The sequence below is a fragment of the Magnolia sinica genome, chromosome 15 (genome assembly GCF_029962835.1).
Source record: "Magnolia sinica isolate HGM2019 chromosome 15, MsV1, whole genome shotgun sequence".
NCBI classification, from domain to species: domain Eukaryota; kingdom Viridiplantae; phylum Streptophyta; class Magnoliopsida; order Magnoliales; family Magnoliaceae; genus Magnolia; species Magnolia sinica.
The window spans coordinates 11,976,897-11,994,642 of NC_080587.1; the positions used below are offsets into that span (position 1 = coordinate 11,976,897).

General features: G+C 41.5%; 1 protein-coding gene across 2 annotated transcripts in view; it reads left to right on the forward strand.

Annotated features, from left to right (window-relative positions):
* LOC131227930 (uncharacterized) overlaps positions 1–17,746 on the forward strand; it is a 42,007-nt gene that overhangs the window by 9,194 nt on the left and 15,067 nt on the right. Inside the window, exons 3-4 of one of the 2 annotated variants that reach the window (XR_009162623.1) lie at positions 2,900–3,138; positions 3,300–3,398. Coding sequence is in view for 1 of the 2 variants with exons in the window: in XM_058223760.1 (XP_058079743.1) it covers positions 2,900–3,138; positions 3,300–3,315 (255 nt within the window). In the remaining variant the exon portion in view is untranslated. Of the gene's footprint in view, positions 1–2,899; positions 3,139–3,299; positions 3,527–17,746 lie in introns of those variants that run through there. The other variant, XM_058223760.1, reaches the window with a different exon arrangement.

Genomic DNA, 17,746 nt, shown 5'->3' on the forward strand with positions numbered 1-17,746 from the left:
GGAGATGGAGAATGTGGATGTGTGTCGCATCTCCAAAGTTCTCAATTCTAGTAAATGGCTCTCCAAATGGCTTCTTCTCTTCGTCTAGGGGGTTGCAGCAAGGGGACAAAGTCAGTTAAAGATTCGATAATAAACTATCACAGTGGAGAAGCAGGTATTTGTCTCTAGGGGGAAGGATAACTATGATTAAGGTGACTATGTCCAACCTTTCGATTTACTTTATGTCCCTTCTTAAATGCCCAAAGTCAGTATCGGATAAATTTGAAAAAAAATTGGAGGGATTTCTTCTGGAAAGGTATGGAAGAAAAGAAAAAGTTCCATAGCATGAAATGGGAAGACGCATGCAAGTCAGTGAGCCAAGGGGGTGTGGGGTTGAGAAGTTTGGAGGTGGTTAATCAAGCCTTGCTAAATGGGTATGGAGATTTGGGGTGGAGGGGAGTCTATGGAGGGAAGTAGTTCGGAGGATGTAGGGTTAGGTTCCGGGGGTCGGTGGATGGACGTGATCTTCTTCTCTCTATAGATCTTCTTACCTATGAAAAGTGGTTAACTCGATAAAAAGCAAGGTATGGAAAGGGGTGGGTATCTCATTGGGAAATGGGCAAAAGAGTAGGTATTGAGATGATATATGGGTGGGGGAGCAGAAATTGGGGTTTATATTTCCTAGGTTAGCAAGTCTAGCAAGAGAAGAGCAGATGGTAGCTGCTAGTTGTTATTCCTTACAAAGAGGGTTGGGCCCCGCAGTGTAGAGGAAATTTAAATGATGACGAATTTGGGGAATTGGTGAATTTGCTGGACCTTTTATCCAAGGTAAAGCCGGTATCTTCAGAGCAAGACTCAATGGTGTGGTTAAAAGAAAGTCAGGAAAATTCTCGGTTAGGTCACTCTTCAGAATGCTTACTGGAGGTCAGTTGGTTTATGGGCTTTCTCCGATTGCTCCAGTTTTGTATTACGGGGCTTCAACGAAGGTGGCTATGTTAGCTTGGTTAGTGGGAGGTAACAAGGTGCTCACAGTGGATAACCTTCGTAAAAGAAAAAAATGGTTCTTCTGAATTTTTGTATCTTGTGCCTTAAAGATGAGGAATCGGTGGATCATTTATTTTTCCATTGTGAGTTTGCTTGTTAGGTGTGGACAAATTTTTTTCATCTCTTTCAAATAATTTGGGTATGTCCAAAATCAATTGGAAATTTCTTCATGATGTGGCATGGGGGAGGGTCAAGCAGAGTAGGTTCGAAAGTTTGTCGATCATGTCTTCTGGCGGGTATTTGGCCTATATGGTTGGAACGGAATAATTGTTGCTCCAGGAATTGTGAGGAGGGTCGAGTAGAGGAAGTTTTTGGTAAAGCAAAGGTGCTAGTGATTGAATGGCTTAAAGCATAGGCAGATATCCATTTGCCCGATTCGTGGGCTGCTTTGTAGTTGCTTCCTGTGTTTTTCGTTTATTTTTTGTATATTTGTAATTATGGCTGTGGCCAGTTTTATTTATTGAAATACATTGTTTAAAAAAAAAAAAAAAAAAAAGACCACATCCTTTTTGGTCATCCACTTGCCCTTTTGTAGCATTCAACTTGAAACAACCAACTCCCAATTGGTGTAGTTCATTGTCTCCAATGCACATGGCCAAACTGTCTAAGTCTACTTTCCACTGTCAAATTACCTACTGGGGCTGCACCCAAGTTTCTTTGAATGCATTCATTTATAATTCTATCCTTCCTCATCCTGGACTCGTCCATTTCAAAGTCCTCATTTTAGCTATACTCTAAACGACTAGTGCTTTACTGCCCAACATTTCCATAAAGCATGGCTGGTCTTATAACCATCCTATAAAATGTCCCCTTTAATTTGATTGGTATGTGGCGATCACATAAGACTCTAGAGGCCTCTACTTCATCTGCCTAGCTATAATTCTATGAGCAATTTCCTTGTCAATCTCTCCACTGTCTTGAATTATTGACCTAAGATATTGGAAATGGTCTTTTTGGGGTACTTGTTGGCCATCAATCTAAAACTAATTCCTCATTTCCGCTTCTATTGTTAAAGACGAGTATAATGACATATCCACCGAAGAAAAAGTCTAACTTTAAAGACGAGTTGGGTCTGCAAACTGAGCTTATCAATGCGATGAATAAACAATTTGGCTATGCCACATGAAATTGCGGACTACAAAGCCAACCTGATACAAAGTTGGATTTAGATGCACCATCGAATTGTATTGCAATTATTAGGTTCATGAAGTGGGAGGTTCTTATGCTCCAAACAGCAATTTCATTTCTTTCAATTTGGACTCGAAATGAATGCAACTGAAATTTGAGTGCTGTTTCAATATGAATTTGTCTTCACTTAACTGAATCCATGGCCTGCACTGACAAGGCAGCTTGCTGGCTTGGCTCTCTCCTGGATCAAAGCAGACCAGCTCGCCCCATTGGTTGGTCGAACTGGGCGGCCTCTGCCACATAATGTCGACTGGATGAGTGGCCTGCTTCTCTTCACACAACCCTATTGATATGATAGGCCTCGCCACCTTTGCTCTATCCCTCGTGTTTTGGAGCGGGATCTGCCAAAGAATAACCAGCCGTGGTGGTGGTATGGAAAGTAAGGATAAATTCACTTGTACATCCAAATGCACCCTAAGAGACTGTGCATCTGTCCACTTAGAATGATTGAATCTGGAGGCTTTTTTGGCGAACTTACCTGTCTATTGAAGACTGCCTCTGAAATCAAAACATTGTATTGCAAAAGCATATCTGAGCAAGCAAACCATTGCCTATGGCTGCATTTGGTTGCATCAAATATCGCGAATGCAACCAAATGCAGCCTAAGTTAAATTAATTAATTTGTTTGTATGTGCTTAAATATTCTGCATTAGCCATTACATTGATTTGCTTATATTCGGTGTCTTAGAGAGAACGTCGTCGCCAGGAACGTGAAGCTGCCATGGCAAAGGGTCCCCAGTCAAGTTCAAGGGGTGGTGTTCAGACGTATTCTTTCATACAGCTCAAGGAAGAAGAAAAGAAAAGGCTTTTTATTGTTGTTATGGTGTTTGTTTTCACTCCATGGGTGTGTGATTGTTTGTTGAAGAAGAATGATATGATCTTCAACCTGAGAAATGCACATCCTACTTTGGTTTTCAGTTTCTACAGGTGAGGCTATGGTTCCATGATCCAAACCATTCTTTCGTTGGCTCCATTTGTTGATGGACCATGGCCCTCATCAGGATGATCGTCGTTACCTTTCAATTATTTGGCCAACAAATAGATTTTTTTATTTTATTTTTATTTTTTTGTTTTGTTTGCTTTTGAAGGATGATCAGCAAATAGATAGTCAAGGTGACAAATACTAAGTGATCTGCGTTCAAGTGGAAGAGGACCAAGATTGGCATCTAGCATCTTTCAATCCAAGAGTTCATCTTCATGATCAATCCAATGTGGGGTCCAGCCGATCAATGATCCGGATCATTGAACCATGCAGTGTAAATATAGACATTTTTTCCCCTTTTAATGGATTATATATTGGATGGAAATCATATCAGGAAGAACTGCTCCAGAGGTCCTGAATCATGGACACTTGAAGTAAATCCAAACCATTTCTCGTGTGTCTAGTTGTAGGTGACTGGTCACAGGGTTAGTGTCTATTTCAAGGCATCCCCTGTCCACAGTGGGGCCCATTAAAGGAATGGTTTGGATCACCCAAATCATGGACCCCCCATTTCCAAAATCTGGTCCACAACACCATTTACATCCTGATGCATTAAGGTTTATGACTCTCTTTAGGTCAGCCACCAAAATTGATCTCTAATCATAAGCATGATATGTTAACGGGTTAATTGGATGGTCAGGATGTTTTAAAATCAGAGACATTCATCAGGTTAGGCCCTCCATGAAAGCCTAAACCAAAAGGAAGGGAGATAAGATCATCAGGTAGGTCTTTTAAATGTACGTTGATATGGGCAGTCATAGCCAACCTAGGGACGCGGATTCCCTGCGAAAGCCTTTCGCAGGAAGTTACTGCGCAAGGATTGTGGGTGGGGCCCACTGCGATGTTTGTGAGAAATCCAACCTGTCATCCATTTTTTCGAGCTTATTTTAGGACATCCAACCAAAAATAAGGTGTATCCACAACTCAAATGGGCCACACGAGAGGAAACGGTGGGGATTTAGTGACCACTGTTGATATATTTATACGGCCACAAAAGTTTGGTATCGGTGTAAGTTTCTGGTGTTTTCACTTCATCCTAGTGAAAATGACCTTATAAACGGTTTGGTTGGCATGTAAACATCAAGGTGGAGTCTAGGAAGGTTACCCAGGAGGGCTTTCCCCACTGTTTCATCTAGTATGTCTCCCTTGAGTTTTGGATCTTCTTCATTTTTGGTTGCGTGTCCTAAAATGATCTCAAAAAATGGATGGATGGGTTGGATTTCTCAAAAACATTGCAGTGGGCCCACCCAGAATCCTTGCGCAGGAACTTCGTACTCCTCAAGATAGGGCTGTGAACTGGCCGGGCCTATGGTAACCTTCGGCCAGGATTTTCAGCTGATCAGATCCAGCCAATGGTTGGGGCACAGAGGTAGCAATGGGCCAAGCAGTTCACCCGACTAGGGCACGTTCAGACAGGCCGGTCCAACTTCATATGTTCACGAATTCATGTGGTCCATCTTCCAATTATCCATTGGACAACATGCTTGTTGTATGTTAACCAACCCAAGGATTCATTTCTATAAGTGTCCATCTCTTTGTGCATGTGGTCCACCTGATCAATGGATGGATTAGAAATAGGGATTTGATTAATTTTCAGGCCAGGGTGTGTCATCTTCAGGCCCAACCTTTGTTGGCACGGGCTTGGGTCTGCTATCAAGGGCCCATTTGGACTATGCATGGTTCCGGGCCTTCAGGCTGGGCTTTGTGCTTTGCTATTCGAAATTTGGAGTTTGCTAGGCTTGGGTCCATTCCATTGATAGACCAATTTCAGCCATATGATGGGTCTGTTAATAGGCCACGCTGGATTATTTGGGTTTTGGGTCAGACTTGGGCTAAAAATGATTTCGCTGGCTTATTAATTGGCCTGACTTGGGTTGTGGATAAGAGCCCATCGGCTCAGCCTGTTTACGGTTTCAAGGACATTCTGATCAATATCAAGCCTGATTGGCTCACCTCATAAACAGCCCGGATCTTGAAGTAGCTTGGCTTTGGTTTGGGTCCGCTTGGGGTTAGACCATGCATAATCATCAAGGGCTCAGAAATGGATCGTTTATGAGCATGTACTCATGAATTGCACATGTAACATATGTGTAACTCTAATAAAAGGTCAAAATGGTAGACCCCAAGTTACATGGGGTTATTGGATTAGGTGTTAGCCGGGTAATACCATTGGACCATGGGGCCCACCTTGATGTCAGTGTTGTATATCTATGCCCGTATAGGAAACGGTGGTCATTTAACACCCACCGTTGAAGAGTTCCTAGGGCCCACGATAATGTTTATTTCCCATCCAACTTTTCGATAAGGTCTGGAAGACTTGGATGAAGAGAAAACACAAATATCAGCTTGTCCCCCAGGAAAATTTTAATGGTGGGAATTCAATCCCATTGTGTGGTCCACTTGAGACTTGGATCTACTACAATTTTGAGACCATGAGCTAAAATTAGCTGGAAAAAGTGATGGACGGGGTGGATATATAATGCATACATCAAGGTCAGCCCCACAGTCAAGACAACACCCACTAACGTGTTACCCGAGTAACACCTAATCCTCTCCCAATTTTCACGGGTCCATCAATGGGCCGGGCTTGCCGACCAGCGGCTCGGGCTCAAACTTCAACCCTGTTTCTTACGGGCTGGGTTTGGACTATATATATGTCTAAAATCTAGTCAAGCTGTCCCGTTTCTCTCTTCCATGGCTTCTCCAATCCCATTTCTCGACCTAAATCTCCTTCTCCTTCCCATTTTGCCCCAAAATTGAACCGAAATCCTAACCACATGAAGAAGAACTCCAAAGCCTAACCCTAACCCTACTCCAAATATGAACGCCGTTTCTTATTCTTCTTCAATTTTTTTTTTTTTCGTTTCTCCTTTGGATTCGGCGCCAACCATAGGTTTATGTGTGGTACCATCATGATGTATATCTTTCATCAAACCCGTTCTTCATGTGTGGCTTAGAAGAATCAATGGAAAAAAAACAAAAATCAGCCTCATACAACACTCAGGTGGGCCACGCTGCCCAAACGTAGAGGTTTTATGAGTAATTTTACATTTTTTTTTTCATTGGTACGACTCATGTGATAATTTTATCAAGATGATCGTTTGTCTGCACGGATAAGATAAGGGTTCTCACATAACGGACAGAGTTGATTTCACATATAAGACAAGAAAACATGCATGATGTTGACAAGAATAGCCTTGAAATCTCACCATATACTATCATATAACTGTTGTATCCAAACATTATTACGAAAACAAACCCTCGAAAGAAGAAATTGACTGAAGATAGATAATTTTATTGACTACATACTTATAAATACCTTTAAATAACCATTTCTCAACTTCTAAGATGAGAGAGGAAGCTTCAACTTGAGTGCTAGTCCAACATAGATCAACAACGTACCCGTAGATATCATCCTTTTAGCAGTGATATCTGAGATGGATGATAGGAATGCCGCAGCCAGTAGTAGCACCAATCCCATCACCAAAATGCCGTTCACAGCAATATTGGAAAGAAATCCTTCTTGAAATAAACCAATTCTTGGGGGGTTTCCGTTCTCAGCTGCTTCACCTGGATGTTCCCCAACGTTTAGGTGAACCTCTAAAGGCGCTTCGATTTCAGTGTTGTCGATCTCAGCTTCAACAGGTTCCTCTACTTGGACTTGAACATCTGGAACCATTTCGATTTCAATGCTTTCCATCTCAGAATCTGCCATTGTAGAGACTGGGCTCTGATACGTTGTTGGGAGTGTTTTTGGGAAGAAGGAGGTGACTCGAATTTGCATGCCAACATCTTTGTTTTATTCCTAACTTCATTTTACACATGTCGCCACACACATAGCTGCCATCGTATGCATGCAGCTAAATCTGGGGCCTACCGTGATTTTAATTACTACATACACACGGTTCATTTGGTGGATCTCCTCTAGGTTATGGGATATCCCAAAAGTCAGCCGTATCCAGAATTCAAGTGGGTCACACCATCATAAATCATGACTAAAAGATCTAAAATCACTTGATCGGTCACATCTGAGTTTTGGACGTAAGAATCCTATAAGATAGGCCTCATTGATCAACAGCCTAAATTTGCCTAAAGGATTGGATAATGTGACCGGGTGCACCAGTATGTCCCACTAAGTTGTGATATATACAAAATTCCTATAATGGGTGGTATGCTCACTATTATCGAACGCTTGTTTTCGTATGGGCGAAATCACTTTCAGCCCGGTGGGTTAAGTCAAGCAATGCATAGTACTGGAATTGCATCCTAACGACTGCATTTTATTTCAGCATCATTTTGCATGCATGTCCCGCGACACTTGTAGCTGCCATCATATGCATGCAGCTAAATCTGAACCCTATTGGGATTTTACTACATACACACGGTTCATTTGGTGGATCTCCTCTAGGTTATGGGATATTCTAAAAGTCAGCCATATCCAGAATTTAAGTGGGTCACACCATCATAAATCATGACTAAAAGATTTAAAATCACTTGATCAGTCACATCTGAGTTTTGGACGTAAGAATCCTATAAGGTAGGCCTCATTGATCAACAGCCTAAATTTACCTAAAGGATTGGATAATGTGACCGGGCGCACCAGCATGCCCCACTAAGTTGTGATATATACAAAATTTGTATAATGGGTAGTATGCTCCCTATTATGGAACGCTTGCTTTCATACAGGCGAAATCACTTTCAGCCCGATGGGTAAAGTCAAGCAATGCATAGCACTGGAATTGCATCCTAACGACTGCATTTTATTTCACCATCATTTTGCATGCATATGTCGCGTCACTTGTAGCTGCCCTCATATGCATGCAGCTAAATCTGGGCTCCACTGTGATTTTACTACATACATACTGTTCATTTGGTGGATCTCCTCTAGGTTATGGGATATCCCAAAAGTCAGCCGTATCCAAAATTCAAGTGGGTCACACCATCATAAATCATGACTAAAAGATCTAAAATCACTTGATCGGTCACATCTGAGTTTTGGACGTAAGAATCCTGTAAGATAGGCCTCATTGATCAACAGCCTAAATTTGTCTAAAGGATTGGATAATGTGACCGGGCGCACCAGCATGCCCCACTAAGTTATGATATACATTCAGAATTCATGTAATGGGTTGTATGCTACTAACAGTAGCATCCCAACCCCCTAATTCTGGATGTATATGCCAACTAAGATGACATGGGTTGCTGGCAAAATCGCTTTCCGCCGCGCGGGTGAAGCCAAGCTATGCAGCATATCATTATAAAATATTAGAAATACTGTCGGACCGGTAGCGTGGAAGCGGATTGGCTAAAGAAGTGACGTTACCAAGTTCTGTGTGTCCCACCATGATGTATATGCTATATCCACACCGTCCATCCATTTGGAAATATGATTTTAGCGCATGATACAAAGAATGAGTCAGATCCAAAGCTATAATGGACCACACAAAAGAAAATAGTAGAGAGAGTGACACCCACCGTTGAAACCTTCCTAAGATCCACCGTGACGTTCATTTGAGATCCAACCTGTTCATAACTTAAAACAGACATTACTGAAGGGAAAAAATAAATATCAGCTTGATCAAAAATTTTTGTGGCCCTTAGAAGTTTTTAATGGTGGGCATCAACCTATCCACTGTTTTTTTGGTGAGGTCCACTCGAGCTTTGGATCTGACTCATTCTTTGGATCATGCCCTAAAATGGTCTCTCCAAATGGATGGACGGTGTGAATACAACATATATCATGGTGGGACCCACGGTGATGTCACTTCAAGTCTCCCTATTCAACATGTGAATATCATTAGCTAATCCGTTCAACCGCGTCCATGAGGAACCTCTAAGTAGGTGAGGAACTTTTAAGCAGGTATCTAGAAACATTTGTTGGTCCGACAAAATATGGACTTGTAATTATTAGGTTCATGAAGTGGGAGATTCCAAGCTATGATTTGGTTTGCTTCGTTAGGTGGCCCCACAATAGGAAAGGTGTAAAATCGTGCCCTAGACCTCTGAATTCACCTGTGTGTCCCACACGAGTCTTGCAATGTCCTGGATTTTGGGGAATCTATCCATCCTTGTATTGCACGTCAGATGAAAGGATTGGATGGTATATACACATCATGGTAGGCTCCATGCACATTTGGGCTACTTTAAGTGTTGTCGGCCGGATTCTTGGACCCGGTCCAAATACAAGGTGTTGCTCCTGATGGACGGCATGGATCCCATCCACATTAAGTTGTTCCATCTACATCAACGAATGTCACACCCCCATATGCCAGCGCAGATTGCATAGATCAGTGAACAATGATGTATTTGTTTTATACAACTCATTTTAGAGCATGAAGCAGATGCAGGTCTCAGGTGGGCCACCATAGGAAACAGTAGTGACTGAGGCCCCACAATTAAAAGCTTCCTTGGGCCCACTGTAATGTTTACTTGCCATCCAACCTGTTGATAAGGTCACACGGACCCGGATGAAATAAAAACACAAATATCAGTTTGATCTAAAACTTTATATCCTCGTGAAGTTTTTAATGGTGAGAATTCAATCACCACCGTTTCCTGTGATGTGGTCCACTTAAGATTTGGATCTGTTTCATTTTTAGAAACTTGTCATAAAATGAGCTGAAAAAATGGATGAACGGTGACATATATCACAGTGGGCCCTACACTGACGGATCCTCCGAGCTCGGTGGTCTGCCGGATCTACGGAATTGGCGTCCATCATCTGGCTACTAAAATTCGCAAGCGTCTTATGACAATCATACAAATCCTGTTACATGCAAAGCGTGCGACAATAAAACTCTTTGGTTATACCATGTTAAAATCAGATCTACAACTCAGGTGGGTCACACCACAGAAAACGATGGGGATAGATGCCAGCAATAGATTTGTGTTTTTGATATACTCATGATGGTCCCACACGCGGATGCGGCTAGTGGTCGGTTCTCTGTAAGCCCCATCATGATGTATTTGTTTTATCCACACCGTACATTTATTTTTACGGATCATTTTAGTGCTTGATCCCAAAAAATGAGGCAGATCTAAATCTCAAGTGGAACACACAGTAGAAAATAGTAGTGATTGAATGTCCACCGTTAAAAACTTCCTGGGGATCACTGTAATGCTTATTTGACATCCAACCTAGTCATACAGACCTAAAGGGGAAAAAAAAAAACAAAATATCCGCTTGATCCGTAACTTTTGTGGACTCCAATCTTATTTTTATTTTTTTTAATGATGCACATTTTATTAACATTGTTTCATGTGATGTAATGACGTACCTTATTTTCAGGCTCGTACCATAGCATGATCTGAAAAATAGACGGAAGGTATGGATGAAACACATACATTATGGTGTGCCCACGGAGCACCGACCACTAGGCATTGGCTAGTGGCATGGTCACTAGTGAAACAGCGTCCATAGCTTTCATCAAACCCGTTCATCAGGTGTGGATTAGAAGAATAAATGGAAAATTCCAAAAATTGGCCTCACCCAAAACTCAGGTGCGCCACGCCGCCCAAATTTATAGGTTTTAGGCGCAATTTTACATTGTTTTTATTGTTGTGGGTCATACGATATTTTTATCAAGATCGTCTGTATGCATGGCTAACGTATGGATTCTCACGTGATGGATAGAGTTTATTTCACATATACAACATGGTTGTCCACAGATGGAGCTTCGGTGTTTTTACACTAACCTACAATCTCTGGTCCCACAGATGGAGCTTGGGTGCTTTTACACTGACGCATTCTCGCGGGGTCTAAAAGACGCAATGTCTCTGGGTCCCCACATATAGAGTTTGGGTGTTTTTACACTGACGCATTTTTGCGAAGTCTGCACAACACATAAATTCACTTTGCCCGTCGGGTGAGAACAATTAGTTGGACCATTCATACAGTAGCTAAACTTGATTAAAAACTTAAATGGGCCACACCAACGAGAACAATGCAAAATTGCTCCCAATACCACTAAGTTTATGAGGTGTGGCTCGACTGAGTTCGGAATCAGGTGATTTTTTGCATTGTCATTTCACCCTGATGAGTTACACCTGATTAACAGGTTTGATGAAAGTTATGTACCATGGTACCTCTTATGAAAGCTACGCACCATTGTGGCCCCACACACAAACCTTTGGTGGGCATCTCATATCCATTCTTCCTTGTAGTGTGACACAGCTGAGTTGTGGATCTTGCTGATATTTGACCTCAGAGCCCAGAATTAGATAGAAGCTGATGGAAGGAGTAGATTTTACATATTAAAAATGGTGGGCTCAATACAGTGAAGTTTTTTTTGTAAGACTCTTATCAGATGGGCCACATATGATCATCAGTTTAGATTTGACAGTTAGATTATTCAGATTGAGTGATTCAGTATGCTCCACTATAATTATAATCATTGTAAATAGGTTTGGTGCAAGATGCTTGAACCGTAGTCCCTGTACACGATTATTAAGCCATATATGGAAACCTACGGTGTGGAAATCCTAAATGGAGAAGTATGATGGCTAAGCTTTTAGCCCTCTTTCTTAGAAATACGTGTTTTGTTCTCTTCACCAACATAAGCAAGAAAACTTTAGTCACATGTAACGTCCCGAATTTTTACTATTTTAAATTTCCAAAAATCCTTGAAAATTTTTCTATTAATTAACTTATAATATCACTTAATGACCATTAACACTCAATGTTAATTTATACAAGGGTTTACCAGTAAAGAATCGTACAAGTCTGATTAATCAGCCGTAGAAAGCCAATGAATCCACCCGATCACTTGAATATCAGGTGTAGTATAATGTCCCGCCCAACCAGAATAGTATCTTGGGGCGTCCACGTAGGATTTTTCACAGGATTGTTCGTTTAAGCCACTCATAGTGAGGTATTATAAATAAATTAGACCAAAAATAGCCCAATTAAATAAACCAAACGGGCCCTGATAGAACCTGGTGCGGGCCTCCAAGCCAGATGACCGTTTACACTTAGTGATGGCTCGTGCGGGCTACACCGCGACACGGGAAGGTCAGAAAATTATAAAAATTTAGGAGATCATAGATCTCATTGGGCTTGGGGACCATCACGGACCACGGACCCAGTAGACACCTAAAAGTGGAATCTGGCACTTGCCAGATACGCCCCACCAATGCCAGAATTGAAATCTGGCACATGAAAATAAAACTAAAATGTAAGACATTTCGGCCGTCGGATTTCTTCATAATTTACAATGAGGGTCTAATGTATTTTTCTACACCCAATCATAAAAATCTGGGACCCGATCGTGAAACGGTGACCGTTGATTGCAAATCAGATCGTTGCGGTAAAACCCCGCATCCGTTTGTCTTCAAATTTTGTATTGCCCTTCATCAGGCCATGGAGCGCCTATTCTATAAATTTCGTGACCAGGGACCCATCAGAGCAACCCCATTACTCTTTTAGCCTAAAACCAACGGCTTAGAGTAATCATGATCATATCTTCACTTTCACTAGTTATAAATAGACCACATTATGAACATAGTTAATCCAAACCTTAATCATTGCCCTCGAGAAATTCAATACCTAATTCATTCCAGAAATGCCCTGATTTTCCTAACAAGCTCTAGAACGCTTGTTGGCGGGCCACTAGTTCCAAAACTATAGAATAATGTCCGTCTCATTAGGCTTGACGTCCATCGCGGGAGTCGGACCTGGGTACTGTCCAGAACTGCTTAACTTGAGCTAAAGGACGAGTGCATGAGAAACGCAAATACCCCAAAGAAAGGAACTGGAATTTAAGTGAATTGGGTCATCCACTCTTATGCAAAGTTGAGGATTTCGGACTGTCGGTTTACGACCAAACTTCACACATAGAGTGAGGATATTTTCCTACTCATATCCGTATAGCTGCGGCCCCAATCGACCATCGGCGACCGTTGAACAGACTTCTCATCATATCTGTCGATCGGCGCATCTAAATGGCGGGCTGATCATATCCATACGTAGATCATCATTAGGGCTAACTATCCTACGGTGTATATTGACTTGTACACCTCATAGTGGGCCCTAGAGCTTAGAAAGACCTTCCCATAGGTCTAGTGTAGTAAAAACCCAACACTTGGGGCCATTTCCACCAAATTTGACATTATAAAAGGGCTTTATTTGGGCACCCCCTCTCCCCATACGATTTTGCCCTAGAAGAGAGAGAGAGAGTAAGGGGAGAAGAGAAGGAGGAGAAAGAGAGAGGAAGAAGAGAGTGAAGGAGGGTGTTGTTGGTGGTGGGGCCTAAGGAAGCTCAACCTTGCAACTCTCTACCCTTTCTCCAAGAAAATCCTTACACCCCAACCACAAGAATCGTTCTGTTGATTGTCTAGGTAAGACCCCTTATCCCTTTTTCCTTAAAACTCTTGTGATGAGAAGGGATTTCATGGATTTCTAACATACAAATGGTTGTTTTAGGGAATCCGGCCATCCGACCCCAAAAGCCCTCATTCCTAGGTCATTTTCCAAGTCTCCAACGAACCATAGGTACAGACTATTATCCTTAGGTGGCTTAACACCAATTTTAGTAGAAGTTTAATGATTTTGTTTGCTTGATATGTTGTATGGAAGAATCTAGAGGAACCTAGGAATGGTGTGTTGTTGGGATTGTATGAAATGACATGTTTAGTTCTTCTTAATGTTAAATCTTGCCTCTCACAATCTAGTGTATGGATGATTATATACTCATGTTTATTTGATTTCTTTTTCTCACATGTGTTGCTTCATGGTGTACATGATTCACTACTCTTGTGTATTTGATCCCTTGAGGTGTAGGAAGTGCTTAACTTCCTCGCTAACCTACACCACTCACATTCACCTTGTTCATGTTGTTGTAGCATGCTTGTTAGGAATAATTGAACCGTATGTTGTGATGTATGCAAACATAATACATTATGCTAGTTGGTAATATTGGTGGTTGGTATGTTATGAATTAACGTTAGACCCTTGGTTGGTCGGGAACATGAGGAGAATGAAGGTGGTTCCGTTCGTAGAACCGCCTTGAGGCTACACCCAAGGATTTGGGCGAGTGTGTACGAGCGGCAGTAGTTCGACTATATGGGTCCCTTGTACCTGATGTTGTTCATCGCATGCTCGCCTGACTCATGTGGTTTGGCCTATTTACTGTCCAACCCTGTTTGTTAATCATGTTTGATCACTTATGTATGGAATCTAGAACACCCTACCACCGTTGTAGCCCATCGATACTGGATGAAATATTGATCCACAGCTCATGAGTCGGGCATGGTGAAATGGGACACTGTGTCTGAGCTGTCGGCCTACACTGGGGTGACGCTCCTCCCCGTAGTGACCGCGAGCGATCCCTTTCTCTTAGCACTCCCCGTGTGCTTGAAGTCGGGGACGGGGAATCCGACGGGATCAAGGATCACGGGGTCTTGGCCTCATACGTTGGTGGGTCTTGGCCAACAACTAGTTTAGGGCATTTGATACGTGGGGTGTATTAGATTCCCAAATCTGCTAGATGAATGGACTTAACTAAGAACCCGGTTAACATCATCATTGCACGACATTAGCTAAGTTGGCGACTCGGCAGTCGAGGTTGCTCTGAGGGAGTGTTGACATATGCGATCGTTAGACGAAGTCACTCGAGGGAGAGTTATGGTGAGGGAATACATCATATCATCTACCATGCATGTGCCTTAATAAGATTAGTTAGGTATTTGTAAATGATTACTTTTCATTAAATTCTTATTATAATTGATGCTTGTTGCAACTTAAGACTAATATCACCCACTGAGTTGATCACTCACTTCCACTCTGGGACGGTGTTTTAAAACACCAACCAGACCCGCTCGTAGATGTAGGAGATACAGATTACGTGGAGCTTGGTTATGCGAGTCTCGAGGAGGAGGACGAGTTCCCTTACTTCCAGTTGATGAGCGGGACCCCGTCGGATCAGTAGATGGGTCGTTGGATCGCCGAGCAGCGGCTCAGCTTTATTCTTTTTGGACATGCCATTTTTTGTGATTTTGTTGGGCGACACCTTGTGCGCCCGTTTATATTCTTTTGGACATGTATATATAGGTGTAGTTGATTTTCTTCCATTTCAGTAGACTTGTGTAGTTGTGCTTCATGTTCCGGGAAATTTCAGAATGCGCATTTAGACTGAATTAATCACATATTAATGAAAACCGATTATAAGTGACCCCAGGAACTCGAGAGTCGAGCGTATACACGACCCTCGATTTTCAAGGTGTTACATCACATTGAAAAGTTCTCCCAAGGGTGTGCGAAAGATTGATATTTATGTTGGTTACGTTAAGATTATTGTGTTGAATCTCAGTTATTAATGCACAGACGATCCGTCAATTTCGCGATATAGTTATAACAATTTTACCTGTTGTGATGAAATTGATGTTACAGAAGAATTTGGTCCTCCTTTTTCCTTATTGCCGTTAATCGTAAAAAAATCATTTCATTACTTTTTCTTATGTATTCTTAAAAAAAATTTCGCCTTCAATGAAATCCATCCAATGCTTCATCACTCCCACTTTTTAACGATCCCATGGTCGTTTCTGAGGTGGGCCACCCACTGGGGGAAATTGTGTGTTTTTCGCTCTTTTGTGGGGCATTCCACGATCAATTCTCAATACCTAGATCATGACTTAACTCATCATCTTGACCTTCCTTTCTAGGGTCATCAGTGGTGGACCATGATGATAGAACTTGCATCTTTCTCCACCGTGACAGTAACATCTAGCAAAGTACTTTTTTTTTTTAAAACAATCCACTTAAATTTCATAGATGAAATCTGAAATTTACAGACATTCAGGTGGGTCCCAACAAAACTGGACCGCACCTATCATATACCGCTCTACACCAATTCAAACAAGAAGGAAAACACAATAGCCAACCAATTTGGGGAGAACTAGGGATAGGCCAGCGTCACCTGATGCACCAGGCATCAGGTCCCTACCAACCCGAAAGGAAACCTGCAGAGAAAACAGAGGCTGACCGCTGCCTCCACCGAGAAAAAACCAACACCCTAAGCTGAAACAGAGATCCACAGGCAACTTCTGAAAAGGCCAAGCTATATGTCCTAGAGGGGGGGTGAATAGGACAATGCCAAATAAAAACTTATAACAGCGGAATAATAAAGAAAATGATAGCCAAATTAAATAATAATGCAGGAAAGAAAAACAACCTCAAAATTCAGATCTTGAGAGGTTGATACAAACGTTATTCTAAGGACAACCTTACACCAAAAACAGAGTTTATGGTAGGACAACCTTATTTCTAGAAAGGTCTTTGTATCAAGTCTCAAATCGAAGAGGAATACAGAATTAAATATAAACTGAAATGAAATAACTTGTAATTAAAGATGTATTGTTCTAGGGACAGCCATACACCATAAAAATGGCAGGCAACCTCTGGAACAACTTTCAAATGAAATTGAAAATCAAGCTTATAAAGGAATAGCAGAAAGTAAATTCTAAGCTATTACAACATTCTCACAAAGCTTGAAATAATTACAACATTCACCACCATACATACATCCCACAAAAAGAATAAAAATTAGAAGAGTAAAACAATCAACCACAACATAAGGGTTTATAGTGGTTCGCCTGTGTGTTCACCAACTGTTATCCAACAGCCACACAAAAAGCTACTCCACTCCTAATATCCTCACACAGGGGATATTAGCGTTCACTAAAGATAAGTTTTCCCAGGTTCACCCAAAACCCTTACAATTGTGTCTTTGTATGTGGGCTTACACAATTAAAAACCCCCACTTCTGAGTTTTTCCTGGCTCTCCTCGGATAACCAAAATAACAAGATTTTTCTCGGAAAATCTTGAAAGAAACCAAAATAATAAAAAGGAATTTACAATATGTAAAATACCCGAATATCTTCTTCGTTGTATGCGGTAGAACCAAATCAAAGTAGATGATTGAATGTCCAAGTTCAATGTCCAGTACTCGATTACAATGGTTCTAGTTCTAATAGATTTTAAATTAAACCAAATAGGGCTTGCCTTAATTGATTTTGATTCCAAAGAAAGGGAATAACAATTCCTCTTTTCAAATCAGATTGGAATAACAGAAACAAAATCAATTAAAATAAAGCTAAGGAAAGAAGATATTAAATAAGCACACTTAGCTTAGATGGAGCACAAAATTATCTCTCAGAAGTTCGACGAAGATTGGCTTGAATACTATAATTAAATCGATGATTTCTTCTGAGATTCGTGCACTATTTATAAGTGAGAAGATCAGGTCTTCGACTGGTCTAGAGTGCTCTACGACTAGTCGAAGCTCTAACAGATATTTGAAAAATTAGGCGGGATAAGCGCAGACCGTTCTACGACTGGTCGTAGCCCTCCTACGACTGGTCGTAGGTCACCTACGACTGGTCGTAGGTTTCCTTCGACTGGTCGTAGGTCCTATAAACCTTCGCTGGACTTCGAGTCGTAGATTCTACGACTGGTCGAAGATGCAGAAACACTGTTCCTACGACTGGTCGAATGCATTCCGTGACTAGTCGAAGGCTAGCATTTTATCCTAATTTGTAACAAACTTACGATCGATCCA